The 26,833-nt window shown below is 40.6% G+C and overlaps 1 protein-coding gene across 1 annotated transcript; it reads right to left on the bottom strand.

The window, feature by feature from the left end:
- Positions 1 to 1,822: 1,822 nt before the first annotated feature.
- LOC114554508 (transketolase) lies at positions 1,823 to 14,769 on the bottom strand. Its single transcript, XM_028576398.1, has 15 exons — positions 14,730 to 14,769; positions 10,459 to 10,681; positions 8,840 to 8,957; positions 8,604 to 8,717; positions 8,400 to 8,497; positions 7,393 to 7,584; positions 7,048 to 7,166; positions 6,710 to 6,906; positions 6,408 to 6,572; positions 5,122 to 5,278; positions 4,508 to 4,638; positions 4,293 to 4,376; positions 4,060 to 4,153; positions 3,463 to 3,585; positions 1,823 to 2,764 (listed from the first exon to the last, which is right to left on the bottom strand). Exons 2-15 carry the CDS (start codon positions 10,563 to 10,565, stop codon positions 2,577 to 2,579), a joined length of 1,887 nt encoding a protein of 628 aa, XP_028432199.1. The 5' UTR covers positions 10,566 to 10,681; positions 14,730 to 14,769; the 3' UTR covers positions 1,823 to 2,576.
- Between the last annotated feature and the right edge of the window lie 12,064 nt (positions 14,770 to 26,833).

Raw genomic sequence — 26,833 nt, forward strand, 5'->3', positions numbered from 1 at the left:
AAAAGGTATTGAATTGTTGGTTTTGATACTGGTACAAAGGTTGACCAGGAAACCTGAGTACTCAACTTGAATGTGTGTTGCTTAAAAGCTATAAGTGAGTTGATTAATTGTTCCAGACTGACCTTGGATGAAAATCAGATCCGGACCTTTGAGTAATACGTTTGAGAACCCCTGATTTCGATTTTATTTGGACAATGTACATTTCCAATGATCTAATTTATCAACAAGCCTGCCTATTTTAGTTTGGTATATTTCAAGCTTATAATTGTTATTGTTTAACAATTTTTGTGTTGCATTTCCAGCACTCATGATTCCATTTGTTCTTGGTGTGTTTTTCACCATAGTGTTTGCGGTTGTGGGATTTATATCTGGTAAGCTGAACTTTGTTTAAAAAAAACAACACATTACTTATTCTTGTCATTTATTACCAGAAGGTGATCTTTTGAAACAATTACATAATTCCAAATGTTGGACAACAATGACAATTCCGTTGCTCATTTTGTTATGTTTCCTGTCAGATCTACCAGCTCATACTAGGAGATGTGAAGGCCCTCCCTATGTCAGAAGAGGTACAGCAATTTATTGTTGATTTACAACATATTAATAATAACAATGAATATGTATTCATCACTAACAAATTATTTGGGTCATTATTATCTAATGGCATGTTATGTAGCTGATTAATAGTGTTATAGTAATTAAAAAATGAGTGATAATATTGCTGGCAATTTCCATCGATACATACTATATGATAAAACAATGGCATCTACTTTTTTTAATTAGGAATCACATTCAGACCTGTTTTTTATACAAACTAACATTACCTTTTAACTCTCTTTAGATGTTTACTGGGGATTTGGTTTTGCACTTTTCGTGGCCATCCTGAACCTAAACTCATATCATGGTAAAGCCCCATGACTTTACTTTACTTAGTATGGCAAAATATTATTTCTGTGGTTACATGTTGTGATTTATTCCAGTTTACACACTGTCTTATGGATGTGGAATCATTGTGTTTGCTATTCGAGGAGCAACACGGAAATACAGCTCTCTAAAGTAGGTGGTCTTACAAAAGCTGATTGAATTTTTACACATTGTTTCGAAAGATCAACAGCCTTTGTAGCTTTATCACATAATTCAGTGTCTTTAGATGTCTTTGAAAGTTGAAGTGATGGTAATTGTATGATCTTTTGGACAGGAAGAGAAAGCACCAGCGGTGGTAGAAGGAGTTTACAACCACATGGTCAAAGAACAGAGTTCAGTTTTATTAAATTAAGTTTGGACTCAGAGATGGCAAATTCTACCAGGAAGTCATGCACGTCTCCACAGAAGATTAGATCTTTTATGGTCAAAATATGTATTAACTATCTCAGGGATGTACAGTAAAGAAGTAATAATGCCTGAAAAAAGTTATGAAGATATGTGCTAAGAATTGTGTTATATTGTGTATGTTGTCATTAATCATGGCTTTGTATCGCTTACTTAGACACTGCTTGAATTAAAAGTTCAAGTACAGGTTCCTGTATACTGCTTTAACTACACACATCGCAAATATACAAATAAACACAAATATACTTACAGGGAAAAAGAAAACACTATTTTAAACGCTCAAAGTCAAATGCAGTGGGCTTTATTACATGAAAGTCAGGTACATACAAAATTTCAAGTAACAAAGAAAGTGATGTTTCTTGGGTTTACAAGTCAGATGTAACTCTACCTTCATAGTCACAGCTAGCCATATTCTCCATCAGCACTTAAAGGGCCTTCAGCCCTCCACCTTATGTAAAAAAGATAACACTGACCAAATAATGATTATCTCCACACTGCTGGTATAGTCCAATTGTAGCAAATGAACTGAGGTGAATTGAGGTGCGTAGGTTGATGGTAACTTTAAAATCAATAACAACAAAATACAGTGCTGAAGAGAAATTATACAACTTTTAAAACCACATGAGTTTGAATTATCTGAAGATGTGATTTGTGGTTCTGAGTGACTGCTCTTAATGACCTACCTACATTTGTTTGATTTTTTTCTCCACTACTTTCTACAAACAACAACTCAGTTACCATGTTTTTGACACTACTGTCATGATAACCTACTTTAAAACTATGCCCCACCCAAGAGCTACATAAGAACAATATAAAAACATTTCCAATTGAAGTTCATCAAAGAGCATTTAAAAAAACACATGAGAGCATTACTTAGTACTCCTGTTGAACATGTAATAATTGTAATTGTATGGTGAGCATCCATCAACTACAAAGTCAGTTATGGCCACATTTTGAATACTGAACTAGATCTATGACAATGCTAAGTGTAGGAGTGAGGATATGTGTGTTTGAAATTGTGTATCTCTGTTCTTTTCTGTGACGTGATGGATCCATGAAAGAAAGGTAAATGTGGAAATCTACTTCAAAATGTACAGCACAAAATCACATTACTTCAGTACACACTTAGGGGCATTCACAGTGAAGGAATTTAAAAAGTTGGGTGTCATGTGAATCAAAAACATATTTGACTGTTTATCGTCATCTGCAGGGGTGTGATCAGATAGGTGGGTAGGGCGGAGAGAAAGTTACTTGGCGTTGGTAGAGCTGCTGAGCATCTTGCGGACAGCCTGGGTGATGGCTTCACGGTCGATGCCATAGATCTTGAGCAGCTCGTGTGGTTTGCCACTGCGGGGGATGTGGGACACAGCCAGACGATGCAGATTGAAGCCAGACTCATTGACCATTGCTGAGGACACTGCCTCCCCAAGACCACCTGTGGAACAGCAATTCATCACATGAAAGAGATGTAGAAGGAAGACAGATCCTCCTTGAAGGATGGGGGACACCCAATCGCCTCAAATGCTTTGGAGCCTCATTGACAGCAAAAAAATGAGGCTGTGTATGAACAGAATTCCATCACATATAAATAGAGAGGACAAGAAAATATTACAAACAAGCTAAATCTAAACATCTCGCCTTGACTACTATACAACATCTGGTCCAGATGTAAAATGAATACAACCAGACATCACACTGATGCTAATAATCCTTTGTCTAGTCAAGTCCATGCCTTCACCCATCCCCTTTCTCTTAACAGACACAGGGCATGGCTGTCTGTGCTATCTAGGTCACACAGAGCCCCATGGGCACATGCTCAGTTAAGGAAATCTGACAGCACTCTGCCTCTCTGCTGGCTCTCGCACTTACAAAACTGACACACCGCAATACCAATACATTGCCTGCAATAAGGGCACACACACACACACACAGTCAGCCTCCCCTCAGCCAATAAGCAAATGCCACCACATGGCGTCTCTGTCGCTGAACCAATGGAAACATGCTACCACAACACATCCGAGGATACGAACCAATGACAAGGCCTCAGCTGCATAATGCTGACGGACTTGTGGTGGTGGTGGTCATACAATATGCAGAAGCCCCACAGTATGAGAAACTTTCATGGAAACCGACCTTCATAGTAGTGGTCTTCCACAGTGAGGAGTCGTCCCCTGGTGGCACGTGTGTGGTCCATGATGGTTTTGACATCCAGTGGTTTGATTGTGAAGGGGTCAATAACCCTGACAGAGATCCTCTCTGGAAATTGAGTTGAGGGATATGACATATAACGTGATACTGTTAATGACATCGCTGCAACTGAGACGTGCAATTCATATAGTGGTTCTAAGGCCAGGGTGTCCTTGTAAATCCTGGTTGTAATCAGTAACTGACAATTAATAATTACAACAATGCATTTAGAAAATAGCACAGTGACAAAGTTAAAATCACAAATGTATCTACTATAGATATAGAGATGTATCCACTGCAAGCAAGCACTATCTTTGTATGCAAAAGCAGTAAAAAAAAAAAAAGGCCAGAATGCTTGAATGTAATTTATTCAAACAAATATAATATTCTGGGCTGATTCTGATAAACAATGAATTATCGTCAAATATGGTCATACTATATTTGATTAAAAAGTATGTTCATCTGTTGGATATGTCAGATGCGATGTGGTATACAGTATATTGTATCTTCTTATGATCAAAATAAGTATTTAATGTACTGTACCTTTCTTTAAATGTTCAGCTGCAGCCAGGGCCTCATGCAAAGTCACTCCAGCTGCCACCACAGTCACCTGGTCCTCCTTGCTCTGGTACACCACCTGGCAAACAGAAAGGTATTATCTTCTGTTTCAGGTTAAAGCGTTGACAGTGCTGGGTGTGTTCACTTTGTAGCGATAGTTTATTTTATTTTCATAATTATCATAACAGCTACATATGTGAGGACAAAGACAGTCTCACCTTAGCCTGTCCAACATGGAAGTCCTCGCTGCTGTTATAGATAATGGAACTGTCTTGGCGGCTGGTTCGGATGTAGCAAACACCCTTTTTGAAGGGAAACATGACAGTCACCTCTGGGACATTTTTTTTTATAACAAATTGGCTGTTTTGTCAATAAATACATTTGCCACAGATACTGTAGGGAAGCAAGAACACTGCATTTAGGTTGTATGTACCTTTGTGGTTGCAGCCAGTTCCACAGCCTTCTCTGTAGACACACCGTCACAGGGATAGAAAATAGTCGATGCGGGAAGGGCCCTGAACATAGCCACGTCCTCTAGACCCATCACAGAGGGGCCTTCCTCTCCTGCAATATGTACATTTATGTTTATTTCCTATGTCCAATATTCAGTAAGTCCTCAAAAGTTATTAACAGGTCAGGTGAGCTGATGCATGCAGATCCAGAGACATAAAACCAGGCTTTGCATGCAGTATACCTGCACTAACAGAGGGACACCTGGTTCCCTGTTGACAGCTTCCAGGGCAGACAGGAAGGGAGAAAAAGGGGAGGGTTGAGTACTAGCTGTAAGGCCAAAGGAGGTAAATACAGCAAGGAAAACACAGGATTAGAGGGAAAGTGAGAAATGATTGAAATGAATGTACACTCACAAACACAGATCATTGTTTTATACATTTACCACCATTAGGGATACAATACGGTCTGATGAAATGGGTGTTGTGAAACATCTGGCTTCAGGGTGAGGGGCATAAAGGTGTTTTTTGTGAAGGTGTGAGGTAGGGGTGTGAGAGGGGTTGTGTGAGCCTGGCTCATCAGCACCAGTTTACTAACCGGTGGACAGGCCGCAGTGGGAGCCACACAGGTTGATGTTGCTTTCTGAGATGGCTGCCATGCGGAGCTGGTCGTAGGCACGGGTGAAAAAGGAAGCCAACGTGCTAGCAAACACAACGTTCCTCTCACGGGCAGCACATCCCATGGCTACACTGACCTGGGAAAGGAATATATTGCATCTTAGTACCTATACAAAAGCACAAGAGATTCCACAGGTCACACGTGCTTGATCCCCAAAAGATCACCCAGAGGGTAAAATATCTGCAGCACAAACCATATTTGAAAGCCTCTTTCAACAGAAGACCATGTTAAGTCGAGAGTCAATGATAAGATTTTTCCTCCAAAGCTCCGGAGCTTATTTTCCCATATGTGTGGAATCAGTGGCATACCTCCTCTTCCAAATAATTTCCTTTGTCCTGTCTCCAAAACTCTCCCCAATCCCACAACTTCTTTCCTTGCTTAGTCAAAAGCAACAACTAAGCATCCATGAAAGTGCAATTGTGAGATACAATCAAAGAAAGAAAACCACTTCTTTAAGGGCATTTAAGTTAGCAGTTGTTTCATCCAAACCTAGAAAAGGATGCCATTATTAATACAATAAAAGTACATTTATCTGTGTCTTTAAGAAATCAAGTGTTTCATTAATTGTCATTAAGTGTTTAATATTTGAAATGCAATGGGTTGTCATCGCATTTCTAAAAGCCACAGACGTTTTGCCATTCAAGGTTTCTCATGCATTCAGCCAGATGGTCCCACCCTCTGCCCTGATTAATATTTTACTTCTGACTACACTTGTCATGACTGCTTATCATCACACACGCCTAACCTACGTTGAAGTTGGCTGCTGCTGTAGCCATGACAGCACAAGGAATTAATGTCTGATCGCCTCTCTCCAAATTATTAATTCAATCTCAGATGAAATAATGACGGAAGGGGGGTGTCAGCAGCAGCCACATTGTTACACGAGAAGGCAAAATGGGTCTGTCTTTGCCCATCCTTACATTATGGATAGACAAGTCATGAATAATTAAATAACACAGGCTCAGACTCACAGATGTGAGCTATAAGGCCCTACTCATATCCAATCAGAGCTAGATAAGAGCAATTTACTAAGCAAAATAATGCTAAGCTTTAAAAAATAAAAGAGAGAGCATTAGACCAAAAATACCATACACAGAATATAGATGGCTTTGTTAATAAAATAATGGCTATGTTAATAAATATATACGTCTTAAAAATATCTTTGTGAAGTATTCTTAATTCTGTAGATTCATGAGGGATCATACCATGTTCTGCTGAGCGATGTAGCACTCCACAAAGCGGTTGGGATGCTCATTCTTGAAGATCTCCGAGTAGGTGAGGTTGTTGGTGTCTCCATCAAGGGCCACCACACGTTCGTTGTAGCGGCCTAACTTGGCCAACGCCATCCCATACGCCTTCCGTGTGGCAATCTATAAAGATGGGATACCAAACAAATCAATCATTGACAAAGATTGTTGGCTCATCTTCATAAAGAATTTAATAATTTCCCTCTCTGGCTTCATTAAACACTGTGTGAACATACTGTTCCTGTATGGACATGACAAACCTTTTCACCAGTTTTGTAGCTGGGTGCGCTCGGCATCCTGATGTTCCTCAGGCTGACCGGTGGGGAGTCCTCGATAGGAGCAGGAGGGTACAGGTGCTTGCTGCTGTTCATGATGCGGCTCTGCAGATCCTTCATAACCATCTCGGCCATGTCTTTGGGCAGAGGTTTGGCATGCCACCCCAGCTTATCCTCTGCAGCTGAAAATACATACATACAGCATCACATTGGTAGATTTAAACACTGTTTGGTGGATGGGTTACACACTTAGGCTTGTTACGTAATATGCACAAGAGTGAGAGCAATGCATTTGCAGATGAGGAGTGAACAGTGAGAGTTACCTGGAATGCCTTTGCCCTTAATGGTTTTAGCAATGATGGCAGTGGGCTGATGACGTGGTTGGCTCAGAGCCTTGCAAAGTTCCTCCACACTGTGTCCATCCACAATGATGGCATGCCAGCTACACACACACACACACACACCCACACACACACACAGACAAATCACACGTTAGGACACAGATGGCATGGACACACCAGGACAGTGTTAACTAAATGCAATAGTTATGGATAGACATCAGATAATGCTACTTGTATTACCACCACCTTCATCATAATCTTCCAACACAGCATAAACAGTACATTGACACAATCAACCTCGACTGCAATATGAAATTTCACTTTTACCCGAAAGCTTCACATCGTTTCTGATATTTCTCTACGTGATGCTGCAGGGGTGCTGAATCACTTTGGCCCAGACGGTTGATGTCCATGATGGCCACCAGGTTGTCAAGCTGGTAGTAGGAGGCGAACGACATGGCCTCCCAAACAGCACCCTCTGACATCTCACCATCCCCCATCAGGCAGAACACACGATAACTGAGTTGGAGAACAGGGGGAGATTATGCGAGTGTGAGTGCATGCGTGTGAGTGCATGTGTGTACGTTCAGATGAGGGTGGGGCAGTGCAAATCTCACAAAAATGTTCTCTGACACTTTTCGAGTCAGATTGATTATTTTTCCATTATATGACAGTTAGGTGGGTAACCAGCTGTTACATGATAAAAGCTTCCTGAAGCCCATTAAGGTGTGGCTGCTGAGTTTCACACCTGCCTCTGAAATATGTCTCCCATAAGATTCCCACAGAGTATTTAAATGGTACAAATTATCCTCATTATTTTATAAAAAAAAATTGATAATATAAGTAATGTGTGTCATATGGGTCAAATATTATCAGATGGCTCAACCTTTTACTCCATATACAGTTTTTCTTGCCACCATTACAAAGGATAAAACAATGAGAAAACATTTATTCAGTTTGTAATTCTGAGATTAAATCAGCTTGGATGGTAAGAAATAAGTGAGATATGTCTGCTGGGCATGTGATTATCAGAGCAGAAGAATCGTGAGAGCAGAGCATGTAGCTGCAGCACACGGCCACAAAATTGGAAAATCCTTATCACTGAACATTTGAAAGAATTATGATGTAAATTAAGAATACCTCAGAATGTTTATAACATCAAAACACGATGTTGAGTCAGTGTCCATTTACACAAGGCAAGGGCTTTTTAAACTAAATGCATATAAAGTAACTAAAATGGTCAAACCAGAGTAATTTCTTTCTTGTGTGTGTGTGTGTGTGTGTGTGTGTGTGTGTGTGTGTGTGTGTGTGCGCCCACATGTATGAAAGATTACCTAGACTTGTCAAAGTATTTCCCAGTGTAAGCCATTCCACAGGCCACACCAAGACCCTGCCCCAAGGAGCCAGTGGCTACATCCACAATTTGCTGCTTCTGAAATGCACACAACACACACAGACACAGACTTAAAAACAGCTGGTACACTGTTTGTGCTCCATTAGATGATTCCTAAGGTGTGATAAAGTAAGTGGCAGCTTACAGGGGTTGGGTGGCCCTCTAGGGAAGAGTCAACCTGGCACAAACTGAGCAGTTCACTGTCCTTTAGGAAGCCCGTTTCAACCCACATGGAGTACAGGGCCGGAGCAGCGTGACCCTGTGGATTAAAAAACAATTACAAACGTTATCTTTTGTCAAACGATACTGCAGTAATTCAAGGGAAAGAGAAAAAATCTGTACAGCATTTAGGCACCTCCTGTTCAGATCGGGAAGACTCACCTTGGACAGGATGAAGCGGTCACTGTTGAAGTTTCTTGGGTCTTCAGGGCGGTACTTCATGGTGTGGAAGTAAAGCACAGACATGATTTCTGCCACACTGCAGCATGATGTGGGATGTCTGTACGACAGAGGAGACAGTGCTGTTACCCATATGCCAGGCAGCATGCAGAGTTGTGACTATAGATGCAGCCCAGGTAAACTAGTCGTGAAATTCATGTGGGTGGGTTTGTTTGGAATTAGTGACTAAACAAAAGCAAAGTGCAGTTAATAGACCAAATAACTGCTTTTATTTTAAAATGTCACAGAGCCTTGGAAAACTCCAAATAGTTGCATGTTGAACCAGTAACAGTATTGGAAATTAATTAAATACACTGTGTAAAGACCATTTGTGGTGCTAATAGAGCAAAAGACAGACCCCTAGGGACAGCATGCTGTATACTTCATTCAAAGGCCCTCGAACAGATTAGATAGAGAACTGGTTGTAAATGCAATCATACCATCAACATTAGATTATTTTGCTTATATTAACAATCAGTGCAAAGAGCTATTTTATTAAACCACCCACCAACACTTAATTACCAAGTGCTCCATCCAGTGCTAGTAGTGCAAGTATTTTGGCGCGTTAATATCAATGGCTGGTTTTTGGCCTTTCCCACACATAAAGGTGGCTCGTATTTCACTCAATAATGTATCAATATAACACACGCAAAAGTTATTTGGCATTTAAATAGCCATTAGTTATCAATACTTATGTGGCTCAGACTATTTTGTCAAATATTATTCAGTATTTCTCTTTGTTCCCATCAGTTAGACAGTGCAGAACCGTGGAGTGGGGAGTTGGGCTCCAACATGATAACGCTCTTGATTCTTCAAATATGCAGACAATGTTGGGCTTCACAAAGCTGTTTAAACAGTGAGAATTGCAACAGCAATCATGAACATGCGTAGCTATAAGATGACATGATATGCACAATTTCAGTTTATCAATAACACTTCTAAAGCACTTCTATTGCACATGGTAGTCTAATAGGTGAATATTACCTTTTCAATGTCAGAAATTAAATACAATATTCAGCCTGTAAGCAAAGTAAATATAAGATTTTGAAATTTTGAAAAAGGCCAAATACATTTCTGTCCTTCTCCAGAATATGAAAATCCAAACATCTAAACTTCAAGTCAGCTGTGAGGTGTCTTACAGTTGTGTATGTTATACTTTTCATTCAAAATGATAAATTGATACATTAACATTTCTGCAGCAAAGTGTATATTTTATTTAGGAAAAGTGTTTTATAAAGCAGAATTGTATAGAAATTGTGTGATATAGAAATTGTGTAATGTACATAGAGATATTTTGAAAGAGATTTTGTTTCATTAATTGAATTCATAAGAGATTGAGAGATTCAAATTGTTCTGCCAGTGGCTCAAAAGAAGAGAACAAAGGCAGGACATGCTGTTCCTTTGGCCCTTCACTTGCATGTCTGTGTGTGCATCTGTATATGCATGTGTCTAGTTCAGTAGATGTATTAAGTTTGAATTATGGTTTGCACACACATTTTGCATGTTTACATTGCATTCACAGTATTAAAGCTCATGTCTGAGAGTCAGTGGAGGTAACTCACCCGCTGCCCGCTGCAGTTGTTGCCTTGATGGAGTTGATTCGGAGGCGATTGGCAATGTTCCTCAGCGCCTGCACTGTCTGCTGGTCAGGTTTGTGGTAATCCTCCATGAAGGCAAAATGTCAAGTTCCTCAGCACCAGAAAAGTGGGCTAACTACAATCCTCTGTTGAGTTTGTGTGTTCTGAATGTGAGTGTGTGAGAGTGAGGGTTGGCAAAGAACAGCACCTGTGTGTATGCGTGTGTGTGTGTGTGTGTGTGTGCGTGCGTGTGTGTGAGAGAGAGAGAGTGTGAGAGAGAGAACGAGAGTCAGAGAGAAAGAGAGAGAAAATGGAAGAGAAGCTGGATTTATCCTGTCAGGCGTGCGGACACATAGATGCACAAGGACACACTGCACACAGACACACAGACACACACACACACACACACACACACACACACACACACACAGGAGGGAAGGCGAGAAGGCGGGGAAATCCAGTGATGTGAGCTGGGTGTTACTGCTAAAATTAAATAGCCTTCATTTCATTGGCTACTGTGTGACTGGGATGGTGGAGGTGTGTCACAGCTAGATGTGCATTAGTGTGTGTGTGTGTGTGTGTGTGTGTAAGGAGGGGCTGAATGGGGGAGGAGTAGGGAGGGCATTTCAGGCATCTCAGCCTGATTCACTTTGGCTTTACCGTCGAAACCAATGATTCAGATCTTGATGGTAGGTGTGAATGTGAGCGTGAATGGTGTCAGCCCTGAGATTAAATGGCGATCTGTCCATCGTGTACCCCACCTCTCCCATCATCAGCTGGCATTGGCTCCAGCCCCTGTGACCCTCAAGGATATAAGGGGGTATAGCTAATGGGTGGATAGTTGATTATTCTTCAATTTTTATTGTTAAAGCCTATGTTTGAACAGCACCTAATCTGCTTTTGTTAGAAATTTAGCAGAAAATAAAAATGATGGATGTGAGTGACAAATGGAGAATTAAAAAGAAAGGTAAAAACAGGAAAAGACAACAAAAGAAAGAATGTGAGAAACATACTTACATTATATTTATATTCACCTTATATGAAGGGTAAAATGTACAGAACAGAGCACTTTACACTAGAAGAGCTACTGCCATAAAAATTAAATGAAATATTTTTTCCTTTCTCTAAAATCTAGTTGACTTATTTACACAATTTGAGTTTGTAACTGTAGGCCTACAAATAGACTGTGACATCATGCAACAACAAATATGCAGTACACATGTACCCTTTTCTGCAATTTACCATAATAAATGTTCTTTGCTATAAGCTATATTGTGTGAAATTAAATGTTTATACAATGTCAGGTCTTGTTTTTACTCACACTTTAAAAGGAGGTTGAACATTTCCGTTCACCATTAAAAACATTTTAAAAAATAAGTGAATATTCTTTTAGCAGTTTGCAGACATGTTGGTGTTTGGTTTGCAGCCTTTGCTCTAATATGCACATGCACAAAACATCTGACAGGGTTATCAGTATGGAGAGAGTTGGCCTGCCATCTAGAGGATCATCTTTGATGCTACATTTGACCTGTTTCCGTTGGTCAGCTGCTTAGTCTAACATGCCATTTGAAGAGAATTAATAAAATATGACCCACATGAAAACTGGTTACATTGGGTTTTTTTCCGAGGACCTTTTAGTAAAGTTAAAAATGTGTAAAGAACAAACTGACTTGTTTATTTAGAAACAATCTGCCAACATTGCATTGCGTAATATCACAAAACAAAGCCATGTGGAGTCAACTTTAATTTGTAACATGCTGCTATTAAAGTGTGTGTGTGTGTGTGTGTGTGTGTGTGTGTGTGTGTGTGTGTGTTCGTGAAATGTTCACATAATTTAACCTATTGATTCGTGTACACGGACACGTTTATCTCGGGTTTTTTTCGTGATGGTCAGCTTGTTTTTTAAACTAATGTATTTTAATTGGAAGCATCTTTCGTGGTCACAGCACGATTCCTTCTGCCAGTCGGGCTGCAGCAGAGAAGCCGTATACAGCTTTGCTATTATTGGTATATTTAGCCCTATAAGCTGTTTTAATCAACATTTATTCACGAGATCTTATCATGGTTTATATGTATATCTTTTAATGTTATTATTTCGGTCTTATTACCAGGGAAGCTGGATTGCTTTGTTGTTTATTGATATTTAAAAAAACTATAACGCTACATCAACATTTATTTAGATGCTATCATGGTATTAATTCCTTGATTTAAATAATATTATTTCAGTCTTGTTACCGGTGAAATATTACAGTATGTTGTAAGATAGAAAACTACAATATGATCCGATCCAGCAGTTTTGTTCTAGTAAGTTATGCATATGCACCATAATAATGTTTTAAAAAATCAGAGGAATACTCCAGAAGTGACATAGTAATTACCGCTCCGCGGATAGGAAAGTCTAACGTTGTATTTGAGGATTTAAACAATAAAGATAACAATAATAATACAATACAGTTTCACGTATTTGTCTCATGTTGTGTTTGTTCGGCCGGCCGGTGGGCGGCGGCAATCTGAAATGGAATGAAGCCCATTCACGGCAGACAGCAGAAACACAGGGGCCAAACAAGTCCACCCACTCCGGAAGAACTACAAGTACACTAGCTTTGTTCTGTGGCGCATCTCTAGTGGAAGTTGTAGTTTTTAAATATATTGGTATATTTCTCATAAGTAGAAGTTGGCAGTGTAGAATTTTGGATACACCCTGGGGTTTGTTGGGATGGGGAACACACTATTGTCATCAGATTTTAAAAATCTTTTAAATAGGTGAAAATTGCTTATTACCATATTTGACGGTGCTCACAGTGGGTAAACTTTGGTGACCATATCTACATGACAGCTGAAGTCCAGAGCTTTCTATAACAGCTGGTCCTATGTGTAGCACCTTCTGTTGCTAAATGGCAAGCCTTCAAACATGTACTGGGTTCAAGGTTCAGAGGTCAATATTTCAAAGCAGGAGTAACGTATCCTCTTCAGACTGACATATGTTACTGTTGAGGTTGAGACCTTTCCAACGATGTGTTTGCTATAGTCCTACGACAACGTTTTAATTTGTACATATCATGGAGACCACTTTGCCAGCGATAGCCTCCTTTATTGATTAATTGGTTCATCATTTATGACCTCTGATACCTCTGACCCATGTCACGACCCTTTCCTCAGTTTGTGAAATGGTTGAATGAGATTGTTGGCATTGCACCACTGCACACAAGGTCTCTATTTCAGCAGAATATGCAAAAGTCCTTGTGTCTGTGTGCAGTATAGGCTGAGGTAGAAATGTCAAAACACATGTTGTATATGTACACATACCCATACAAAGCTATATACATCTTACACTGTGAACAAAAACCTCAGCAACAATCGGCTTATCCTTTTAATTTCCTGAAAACGCTTCCTAAAACTAGTCCCTAGTCTCAGCAAGGCTACAAAGGTTAGGATGGCTACAAGCTGCAACCACGGTGATTGATATGAGGATGATCTTCTGAATATAATAATTAATATGTTAGGCCTACCATAAACTATTATTTCAAAAAAGTCTTTTATTTAAAACAACTAATAATGCAATGTGATGTGAAATCAAACAAAGTCCCACACATAAATATGCTCATGTTTTTTCCCTTTAGGCTTTGCTATTAACATTCATCAACCGCAAAATTAGAAAATTTAGTTCTTAAATAACGATGTATGGAAAATAAAATAAAAAATGCTTCTCTTTGTAAATGGTAGGCTAAATGCTTCTCTTTGTACATTTTTTGTTTTTCACAACATTACAAGTCAAAACAAATGCAAATTATTCAAACAAGCCATTAGGCTGTATTTCTAAACACTCAACTGTAGTTTTTTTTTTATATATAGCTAGTATTTTTCTGCGACAAGGCAAAACAAAGTGCTTAGCATAAAAGACAAATTTTTCATTATTGGTATTTCTATTGTATAAATTATCACGTGCAACGTGCCGGGCTCTAGTTGCACTACCCTAGGCCAGCTGCGTGGCGTGAGCGTGTCAGCTGCGTGGTGTCCGTTTTTATTTCGGCTCCCAGTTAACAGGTTAGAGTGTCCGTGTAGACGAATCACTAGGTTAAATTACGTGAACATTTCACTGCCTCAACTGCCATGAGACTGGGTTGGTGTGTGTGTGTGTGTGTGTGTGTGTGTGTGTGTGTGTGTGTGTGTGTGTGTGTGTGTGTGTGTGTGTGTGCGCGCGCGTGTGCTGTTAAGATATCAGTGTGTTTCCAAGCTTTTGAGAGGAAACTGCTCACCATTAGAGTTGTTTCAGTCTGCTGCTGTGGTACAGTCCAGAATCTTCCACTGGACAGAAGAGAGGTGTAGTATCAAAATGATTGTACAATGTTGAGGAGCAGTGAGGAAATCCAAATAATATTAGCACATTTAATGAACACAATACACAATGTTCAATGTCTTTAGATAGATAGGCCCCAAGATTTGGGGCATATCTATTTTATTACAGCTGTAATAGAATCAATTAAACAATAGAAATAGCAATAAATTAATAATTAATTGTAATAGAATCAATTAACAATAAAATCAATTAAACAATACTTGCTTGGCATGAAAATGTAGACATCAGCTAGACACAATCCTGCAAGTGTGGCATGAATATGTGTTGTGTTTCATTACTCCATTTTGAACAGCCTTTCATTACAGGCCAGTTGTATTCCTAACATTAAACACCAGAGGACACTGTCTCCCCATTAATGTAGGGTTATAGCTTCTATAAATGATAGTTCATAGGATAGTTCCATCCACTTTATTAGCCAATAACAGAAATAAAAAACAACAACATTAGAATCATAACATATATTCAACAGAGAGGACTTTTTAAATTAATTAATTCTGAATATGAAATTAACAAATACTGAATCAATACTGAGGTCAAACGGCAATGAGAAATGTATTTTAAACCATCACCTAATTTGGATAGATGTAAATTTTAAACAGTGTGAAATCTACGTGTCAGCTGAGCTTATATGATGACGACACATGCTCTCTGAGTGTCATTGCTGCAAATCACCGTCCTCTCCTGCCCCTCATTCATTTTCCTCTGCACCTCTTCAGCCATGTGATCTTCTCTGTGGATTCCTGCCCTTTGCTGTGGCTGGGAGGTCACGTCCCAGCATCTCCGCTCTCACAGTCATGGTGATGCCATCTCTTGAGCCCCCCCACTGCTCTCCTGGTTCCACCGACATTGTCCTTCTCCCAGTTTCCAGCAACTCCTCTGGGCTCCTGGGTCCTGTCAGAAAAGCTTTTCTTCACAGAGCCCCACAGGTGCCAGCCAATGGCAGCCTGGGAAGAAGGTGCCACGTGATGGTGTGCAGCCAATGTCAGACGCCCACAACTGCACACTTCCTGGAGGGAAAGTACATTCAGAGAGCATGAATGTTTCTATTTTTAAATCTCTCTGGCAGGAAAAGAGAAGCAAAGCAATCACTTTTGAAACAATGCCTTAATATAACACAGAGCATGTGTGTGGCTATGCCAACACAACGCAGAGCTCAGGTGAACAAAAATGTACTCAGCTTTTTTTGGGCTTGAATGATTCATGGGATTTAAGAAGCAGCACAAATGCATGTATACATATACAGGCTCTACATATGTGCACATGCACTCAGGCTCGCTGACATGTGCACACACAAATAAACTCAGGGATATTCTCACAAGATTCTTACCCACACATCCATGAATCTTGGTACATTGCTTTAATGCCAGTCGGTCCTTCAGGCTTGAGCCTCTTCCACTCTGCTCTTATCACTCCATTTCCTTAAATCGCTCTGCAGTCACCATGATGACATAGTGCTTGCCCTTCTATCTGAGAGCTGTCTGTCACCCAAAGGCCCCACCCCCTAACAGTGCATGAGACAAGAGCATAGGATTTATAATTGAATTAGAGCAATAAGTCATACAGCTGTTCACAGCTGGACTGGGTGATCATCCTGAATGTAGGGGTCAGGGTTCAGTTGATGGCACACATAGAAATAAAAAAATAAGTGATGCCCATGGTATAGAGATGGAATCCGTGAATAAGTGAGGCAATCAAAGCAAAGTGGAAAGAGGAACTATTTGAAGATGAGAGATATAAAGATTCAGATGGCGTGCTTTAGATAAGCAGAGAGGGTGCAAGAGAAGAGAAATAAAGAGAGAAAGGAAGATTCAGAGAGAAGAGTAGAGTGAGCGAGCAGGGGTTAAGGCTGAGCGTGTGTTGTGGGCTCAGCAGTGAAGTTGACGATGCACTGGGAGAACAGTTGTGCTGCAGGGCTTTCAGGCTCCATCACTACTGCTCTCCTTCAAGCAGCTCCACCAACACACACACACACACACACACACACACACACACACACACACACTCATAAACATGCAAAAGCACTGATTGTTGCATCAATGCTTTTGCATCAGGTTTTATATGCTTGGTAAGGCCAGGAAATCAGACGTCAAGTCGCACATGCTAATATTCAAACTTGTTTCAAACATCCCAAACCTTCACTACCACTGTAGGATTGAAAAAAAAAGGATTTCAGCAAGATACAGAAATGCTGAATGAGAGTGAGATTAAATCAGAACAGCGCTAGAAAGAAAATAGACGTTTTACAGTTTATAAGTGAAGCGCTTATTGCAATCTGATTTTAAAAGAGCTGCTGAAAGAGAGTGAGAGAGAGAGAGGGTGAGGCTGAGGGATAAAGCACGTACAGTAAAAGCTAAGTGCATTTACAAAGAGATCTAAAAACATAACAGCTGTTTGAGTGAATTGCATGTGTAAACTAAACATGTTGTGCATTTTTATTGAGTCAACACATCATAATCTCTTTAGAGGTTGGCCAAACACAACATTTACACAGGACTTTCACCACAACAGAGCTCAGAGCCAAAGACCTGCTTTATAAAGAATTAAAGGCTATTTGTCTGACCACAACTAGACCACAACTTGCACTAACTGTATATTGACTCTTCACTACATTTCAGCATTTATATAGACTGTCTATTCTTGTATATTGTGTTATTACCATATCATTCTCGCATATCCATGGACTTACTTACGTATTCTGTATTCTTGTATTCATGTATTGTATTGAATGTGAAACTGTATGTTGTCTTGCACGCTTATGCTTTTCTTGGCCAGGTCGCCGTTGCAAATGAGAACCTGTTCTCAACGGCCTACCTGGTTAAATAAAGGTTAAATAAAAATAAAATAAAAGACAAGACAAGACATCTTCATAGGGATCTTTAGAAAAACAATTGAAAACACTGGGATATTAATATTATAATGTGCCTTTATCTGGTAACGTTAAAGCAAAAAAGTCCAAAACTCGTGTTGTCAAATAGTTCAGCTGCAAAGTGATTTGCCATTACCGTATTTGAATAAAGGTTATTTTGGTTGGGAGAGTTTGGTGGCACAGAGAGTTGAGAAGCAGATCAAATCGGAGGTGGGGGCAAACTGCTGTGCTGAGCCAAATGGCATCTGTGGTCCCTGGGGGCCACTGCACCCTCTGTTTGTGTTTTTACTCCATTTCAGTGAAAATGAGCTGCATTGCGCTTTCCTATATTACGGACTGGGTGTGTTTGAATAGAGGTGCAGAGTTTGAATACAATCTCCCAAACACACACAGATGCATGCACATCGGCTATTCCAGGTGAACGAACACGGAAACATAAAACTGTTATTTCCACCATCCTCACTACCATATGGCCAACTTTGTAAGGAAATCGCAGTACAGAGGAAACCAGGTCAAGAATAAGAGAGAAAACAGCGTGTGAAAAAGAGAAGAAAAAGAATATTTCTCAAGAGTGAGGTTCAGATATATTTCCTAATAAAGTGGAAAGTATGTGCCTTTGCAAATTGCACCCCATGTCACATGTTTTCATTGTCTAGTCAATATTTGTCACGTCCTGTTTTATTTTGAAATTCACACTTGTCTCGTTTCAGGTTGCTTCACTCTGGTCTTTGTCTGCTGTCCCGCCTGTGTGATCACCTGCCCCGCCCCAATGTGTTTCATCTGTGTCTAATTGTCTCCCCGCCTCCCTTAGTATATATACCCCCCCCTCCCTTACTAGCCTTAGTTGCCAGATCGTTTTGTACCTTTGTGACAGCGTTCTAGCATTCCTTCCTTGTGTTTCTTGTAAGTTAGGACCCTTGAATGTTTTTTGACTGTGCCTTTGTCTCTGCCTGTTTTTGGATAAGCCCTTATTTGACGATTTTGGACACTGTTGCTTTAATTGTACTTTGTACAATAAATCTTGTGAACTGAGTTGCCTGTTGAGTCATGCATTTGAGTCCATCCTGTGACAGACCTGACAGTACGGTTGGGCCACTAATGGACTCAGGTGACTCTGATCGACAAGAGATAGTGGAGTTGGCCAATCGTCATGAGAGTTTGATTGCGATGGTGGGAGAACAGATCACGCAGCTCGTGAACCAGGTGCAGAAGCTGTCTGGTCCAGTGGTGAGTTTGGTCCAGTCACGCCCACCGAATCCATTCTGTGAGTTCCTGTCACCATTGCTCCCACCAATGTTTCCGGTCTAGTACCAGCTTCCCCAGTGATGTCAACACACCTCGTAAGACCTGAGAAGTTCTCTGGAGTTGAGCTTTCCTCATGCAATGTGATCTCCACTTTGAGCTACAAGCTGCTGTTTATCCCACCGACCGAGCCAAGATTACCTGTATCATATCCCCCACCCTACTGGCAGAGCTGAGGCATGGGCAGCCGCAGAGTGAAAGTAAGTCCCCAGTTTGAAGGTTGATAAACATCTACTTGAGAGAGAGAAGGAGAGATCACGGCCCAGTGTTCCATCTTTTCGGTTCCAGACGTTCTTTTGTCGCCCAGAGGGTTCCAGCGTTCCTCCACGTTGACATCGCCTCCACCAGCCAGCTCCAACGCTGGCTTAACAGCACTGGAGGAACCCATGCAGCTGTGACGCACTTGGCTGACCCCGGAGGAGCATTAGTGACACCCTTTCGGGAGTCTGTACTGTGCAAAGGCTGGACCCTCCTTGCTGCCTACCCAGTAGAAGAGAGGGCTCACCAGTGAAGGATAGGGCACTGGTGAGCCGAGCCAGCATTGATACATGTCCCTCATGACCTCTTCCCCAAGCAACTCTGTCTTTTCTCTCTGTTTCCTGTTCACAGGTAGTGTTGGTGGATAATTGCGCCTATGCTAACTTAAAGGTCCCATGGGATGAAAATTTCACTTTATGAGGTTTTTTAACATTGATGAGTTCCCCCAGCCTGCCTATAGTCCCCCCAGTGGCTAGAAATGGTGATAGGTGTAAACCGAGCCCTGGGTATCCTGCTCTGCCTTTGAGAAAATGAAAGCTCAGATGGGCCGATCTGGAATCTTCTCCTTATGAGGTCATAAGGAGCAAGGTTACCTCCCCTTCCTCTGCTTTGCCCTCCCAGAGATTTTGGCACACCAATGAGAGAGAGACATCATGGCTTTCAAACGAGCAAAGTGGCAGTTGGTCAAGGCCACACCCCCACCCTCCACCTTGCCCCCCCCCTCTTTCCTCCTCAATAGCTACAGACACAGAAATGGCACATCCTAAGGAAAGCTCATTGTGGGACTGGCTCTAGTGGCTGTAATTCTGCACCAAGGCTGAATTTCGGGAAAGAGACTTCAGATACAGTATCAGGGGACCACTAAAGCATCCAAAGAGCACCATGTCATGGGACCTTTAATGGACACCAACCTCGCCAGAAAGCTGGACCTGGATTTGATCCACTTTGCCAAGCAGCTGGAGTAGGGAGGATACAGCATTAGGCGTCACATCAGTATTTAATAAAGCCTAAGATACATTGTTTCCCCCACATAGACAATATGACTTTGCAATTTACTTGGTCCCTGGCACTTTTCCCCCCAAGGGTAGACTGTACTCTGTCTCCTAGCCTGAGATGCGGGCAATGAAAGACTATGTGGAAGGATCTTTGGCGGGTGGGATAATCCGACCTTCATCCTCCCCAGCGGATGCAGGGTTCTTCTAGGACAAGGCAAGGACAAGTCCCTACGCACCTGCATAGACTATTGAGGGTTGATGTTAAAAATCGTTACCCTCTCTCTCTGATATCCTCGGCTTTTAAACTGTTGCCAGGAGCCAAGGTGTTTACTAAATTGGATTTGAGGAATGCTATCACCTAGTCAGGATTAGGGAGGGGGACAAATGGAAAACCGCTAAACACTCCAAGTGGCTACTATGAATATTTGGTGATGTCATTAGACCTCACCAATGCAGCGGCAGTTTTTTTTCCCAAGCCTTAGTTAACGGTGTTCTGAGAGAGATGCTTGATGTAGACATTTGGATTTTTTTCCCCAGATCTGCAGACCCAAAAACAGCATGTTAGCCAGATCCTACAATGCTTGCTTGACCACCAACTCTTCGTGAGAGCGGAGGAAGTGGAAATTTCATGTCCCCTCCGTCTTCTCCTTGGGATATGTAATTCCGGAGAAGGAAGGTGCGGATGGATCCAGAAAATGTCCAGGCGGTGAAGGACTGGCCTATACATTTTTTAAATGTAATTCAATTAATGTTGATTAAACTAAAATTACACTTTTGAGGCCACAGTTTCTTGTAAATCAAATATTCTGTTGTCTTCCAGTCTGTGTTGGTGAGGGCGCTAATTATGATCACTGCTCCTTTCTGAAGTATATTTCCTGAGGTGTGACTCATTTGCCCACCCTTAAATTACATTATAAGCAAGTGCCAATTTAATGACCCTAGAAGGAATAAAAACAGGTTATTTTGGTTGAACAAACACATTATTATAATTGAAACTTAAAACCATTTTGTAATGTATGTGTTAAAAATCTCCCTTTTGAAAATAAAATGGGTTTTTCAATACTGTAGATAAGCAAATGTACACAGTATGATAACCGTTCATACCACGGTATACCGTGAAACGGTAAATCGCTGCAACCCTATTTGACAAACACAGCAACACAATTACCAGCAACACGCACACACACACACACACACACACACACACACACACACACACACACACACACAGAGAAACACACCACCTCATCCATATGTGAATAATTCAAGACGATTCTAGAAGAAACCATTATCCTGGGCAGACAGGTAAGTTGATACGATGAGCCTCGTCCCTGCCTCCTCACCCAGTCGTTCTTCACCTCTCCCCAAACACTGTTGCCGTTCACTCACTGACCAGCCCGCCAGGGAAGTAAATTTATGTTTTCTGCTCTTTGTTATCAGCTGGGACATGTAGGTGACGCAGAGGCCTCGACGCTGTTCTACTCTGGCAGGTAGGACTTTCACAGCATTGACAATAATAGCTCAGTAGTAGTGAACTGTTGTCACTGCTATTTGAGCAAATTGCAACAAAAACATGTAATCAGGTTGTGGTATTGCGGTAATGAAAAGCATTACGTAGAAAAGGAAATACTTATTGGGTAAAACCATTAATTTAAATACTTTAACTTTATATTTGACTAGAAAGTAAGTATTGCTGAACATTTCCTGTTTTGTAAGTGCTGGTGTTACTAAAGAGGCTTGATACCAACATAAGAAGTGACTGTAAAGAGTTTTTAAAGGGTCTTCTGTGGGTGAAAGCTATCATTTGGTCATTAGTTTTTCATAGGGGTGGGATTAATGTGTAGCTGTGTGACAGATGTACAAGCGCCTCGTGATGCTGCATTTATCAGACTGCCTTTTAACTTACAAATTCACATTTTTTTATGGTAGGACAATTATAACCGTATTGGCATAAATGCCTTAAAACAAAACTTACACAACACAATGAATGACATCATTTGACATCAGAAGTTAAAGAGTTGGTCTGATAATTTACTTTTTTACAGAGTTACAGATCTTACCAGTAAAGACAGTGACAATGTATCTTATAGGAAGCATTCTCTAAAATGTAGCAATAGATAGTTTAATCTCTGTTTGTCCCTGGAGCAAAAATAAAAAAAACTAATTATTTCAGAATCTAAAATACTTTCAAATTCATCCTGTAAATCCCTTTAGATAAAATGTATAGATTAAGAGACAGTATTTATTATTAGATCTTAAAATTTCAGAATCTGCTTGCTCACAAAGAACTAATGGGAGAGATGTATGTGTGTGGGGAAATGTAGTTATTTTGAAAAGAGGGCAGCATATTGTCAGTGGAAAGGACACATTTTCACTGACTTTGGCAGGAGAGACATAAACATCATTATAGCAAAAATTTGTCTGGATACCTAGGTTATCTGACATGTCCCAATATATCCATCATATAGATTTGGGACACAGAATGGATGTTTTTTTAAATGGCTATAATCATTTTTTTTATTTTAACTGTATCAAATGACAATGTAAAATCAAGGTGACAATTTGAAAGGGGTCACTCGTATGAACCTACAGAGAAATTGAATCTGGCTTTACAGGGCTCTATAGTGAGGTTCAGCTCATTTTTAAGCTGTCTGGCCACAACTTTACTGTTTTAGTTCACTCTCACCGCTTTCGCAGTCTCTTTTTCATCTGCAGCAGGCAGCTGTTTGTGGAGAAAAGTCTCTAAAAACCCACTGTGTAGTACCTGCTCAGCATGCACTAAACAACTGACTGACACAGTTAGAGACTAGCTCGTGAACATAGTGGAGCATTTAGCAGATTAAGGGCCAGATATTTCCCTTTGGTATTGGTGGACACCAAAAACAGAGTTACGACACTTACATTCATCAGGTGGACAGAAACACGACTCTAAATAAATGATAATGTTGTTCCATAACTGCTGGATTTGCAAATAATGATAAGTTCGTCATATCGACCTACAAGGTGATGATGAATAGAAAACCTGTTGTGGTTGGGAGCTGAGGGATTACATATTGCTTTGATGATACATTGTTAATTGCTGAGGCTCCATTCACATACTATATGACCACCAGAATCTCCTCTGTCATTTTAGAGCAGACATTGTCAAACATGCCTTACTCTTAGAGTCGCTGGGGCCTTAACAGGACCCCTTTATATTTACAGCTCTAATAGATTAGGTTTATGTCAATACATAACCATTGTTTGATTTTGGAGGTACTGTAGGCCTATGGTGCATTTTCTGAAGATCATGAGAATTTTTAATATGATAACCTATAAGTAGTTATAATTTCATTGATGCTGATTCCACATATCTTCAACAATTTTGTATAATTTCTCAGAAAACAAATTAAATTAATAATAGGGGTGTCATGATTCTTCAAATTCACGATTAGATTTGACTTTCGATTTTAAGGTCATGATTTGATTCAATTTTCGATTTAAACATTATTATTAGCAATGCCATTGCTATTAGAATATGGCATCTTGAATCGTAGCAACAAAAAGAAGAGCCACAAAAAGGCAGAAGGGTACTTGAATTTATCAGACTTTAGGAGCTGCATCTGAATGCACCATGAAGTCCTGTCAGTGCCCACATGGTAAGTCAAAATGTTGCCCCACCAGTTACTTCAGGTTTCATCTCTGACTCTGGTAGTGGCCATGGTGTCTGGAAATGTGCAGCTGCAGCCTTCCGATAAGCTACGTTATGGCGTGTCTTTAGCTGCATACTAACATTCCGATAAATTCCACTGGGTCTTTAGCTGCATGCTAACGTTAGCAGTAAGCTACACTGTGTCTTTAGCAGGCTAACGTTACGTAAGATACACTGTAGTAAGCTATGCTTGTCTATTAAGTCTCTTTATGAAGGGTTTACAGGTTGAACCTATTATAAATAATTTACAAATACTTTATAGATCTGTTATAGCCCATTAACAAGAACAACGTTTGGGTTGCCAAGATATGAAAATCCCAGAGAATCCATTTATTGACTACTTATCAACACACAACTGCAGATTAGATGATTAAAGCCCTTTATTAATGACCTATTAACCTGTATAACCACTGACTTGATGGCTTATCAGAAAGGGGGAAAGCCATGATGAGCAGTTATTACAGCATTATTTTCAAATAGAAATGGAAAACAGCACAACTTTGTAAACAAAAGCTTACATCAGTTCTTATTAATAACTCATAATTGAAAGGCATTAGTAATCATAACGGATTAATTTGCTACTGATCATGAGCCCTTTATAAAGGGAGCCTTATTAGAAAGTGGTATCCAAGTAGGTTTAGTATTATTGCTTTTCATCTTTACCAGAACTGCAGCCTACAAATGACAGGTGCACACATTTGGATCCACTCAGTAGTTATCTAGTGACCTTCACGTGATTAATGCTGCATGTGACACCCTGTTTGAAATGTGTCACCTTTATTGAAGAGCAGGTAACACTGCGGACATGCTTGTTTGAGGGGAGCAGGGTGTTGTGCAGGAGCAGGAGCAGAAGGAGGAGAGCTCGCTCTCTGATGTAGATCGTTTCACTGTTCACTGGCGCCGTGACGATAAACAGGCAGCGGACGAGGATGCTCTGTTGTCTGGTGCGCACACTCCTGTCTCCAGCTCTCCACGATCACCATGGAAGAGACAATTAATGCACAGGCTTTATGTGTCCCTCCTGCTCCCGGAGCTGATGAATTTTAAACCGCCGTTTGCGAGCGGACGTTTTTCGCCCTCTGAAGCACTGGACCCTTGTTACCGAGCGGAGGGGACCGCGGCTGAATCATAAAGTCTTCAGAAAAAGGTACAGCACGGTGCGGTTTCTGCTCCACAAACTGAAGTTAGCCTCTTTAGCATAGCTGCTTTTTCCTGCATGCAAGCAATGATGATGCCTTTTCGTTACTGTCAGATGACAGTGTCCTGTCGACGCTGTCATGTTTTGTCGATTTAGATGAGGAGATTTGTCGACTTGTCATGAACGAGACATTTAAATAGCCTAGATTTTGATAGAGCGTGGTCAGGGCTGATACTAGGCTGGTACCTTTTCTACAAACTGAGGTGGGCTCTGGTCATGTGGACTGTCCACTATATTAGCCCTGAGTGAGTGTAAGAGCATCACTGATTGAGGTTTGTTGTAATAACGTTGCCAGCTGTTTCTGCTGAGCAGCGAGGATCAGCTGACGGCTGTGCGTTGCTCAATTTTCACTATGAGCGCCCGGAGTCAGCCTGTCATTTTTGGGGGGGATTTCACCATATCCTACCTTGGTGGCGTCCAAGGAGAAATAAGAGCACGCTTTATGGTTATTCTGTGACGAATCTTTCATGGAAATGCCAGTGTGTCGTTTTAATCACGGGTGCACTGTCGACGTTGTCGATGTGGCAGTGAAATTAATATTTCAAAATAAGCGCATTTGGTACGCATTGTTCACATATTGAGCTTGCACTAGCCTCGGCTACATGAAGGCAGCTTCCTAGCACAAAAAGGATCCAAAGCTGGCAGCCTGCATTCACCACAAGATGTGCAGTCTTACATCACAGCAACACATATCACATTTTTCTATGCAATATGAAGATGAATTCTTCTTGGAGCATCACTGCAATGTGACCTTTTCTGTTTCTTCCTCTGCGGGGCCTGCTCAGCAGTTCAAGGACTTACACAACTGATGTGATCAAGTGATGCCTGAGAGTGGCAGCTCTGAATTTACAGCTTAATTTGTGCATGCATTTTAACATCTGCTTTCGTATGTTTCCTCCTAGAATATGTTCAGGTTCAGGAAATGTTTGATTGTTTATTAATTAGACTTTTGATGGCACCGTCAAAATCAGGCCAACCTCCTATATATCTCATAGTTGTGAACGGGTCCTCGGCTTCAGTTGCACATTTCATTATTTTCACAGTTTGAGGCACACACCAGGATACATTTCACATTTGATGACATAATGGAATTATCTTATTTGCATGTTTGAGGGGAAATAAATTGCTTCTTTATCTTTGAAGAGACAAGTGCGGTTCAATAAGCTGTCCAAGACTTATTGGCTTTATTTTGCCATCTTTTTGTAGGTGTGTGTGATCATAATATCAGGCATGTCTAAGCTGAAGTCAAAAGTTCTCACATGGCCTCAAACATTAAATGTAGACCGGTTTGTGCTCTATATACCAATAGGAATTACCCCTGCACCTTTTTACTTCACTGAACTCCCGTTCTTTTTTGACAGAGGATAGTATAGAAATGGGGGAGAGAGTTTACGCTGGATTGTGGATTGTAACCCTAACCCTTGGACAAAGAAAACACATTTGATTAAGACAAGGCAAGCTTTATTTATATAGCATGTTTCATAGGGTTGGGTATCATTTGGATTTTCACGATTCTGATGCCGAACCGGTAGTTTTAAAACGGTTCCGATTCCTAAATCAATTCTTGAAAAACTGAAAAATGATATCAAAGAAAGGCTTTTACGTCTGTTTTGGTGAGCCCAGAGAGAAAATATGGCATTTTAAAAGTAGCTTACATTTACGGTAGCTATCTAACGGTAGACTACAGAAAAAG

The sequence above is a fragment of the Perca flavescens genome, chromosome 4 (assembly GCF_004354835.1).
Source record: "Perca flavescens isolate YP-PL-M2 chromosome 4, PFLA_1.0, whole genome shotgun sequence".
Taxonomy (NCBI): Eukaryota; Metazoa; Chordata; class Actinopteri; order Perciformes; family Percidae; genus Perca; species Perca flavescens.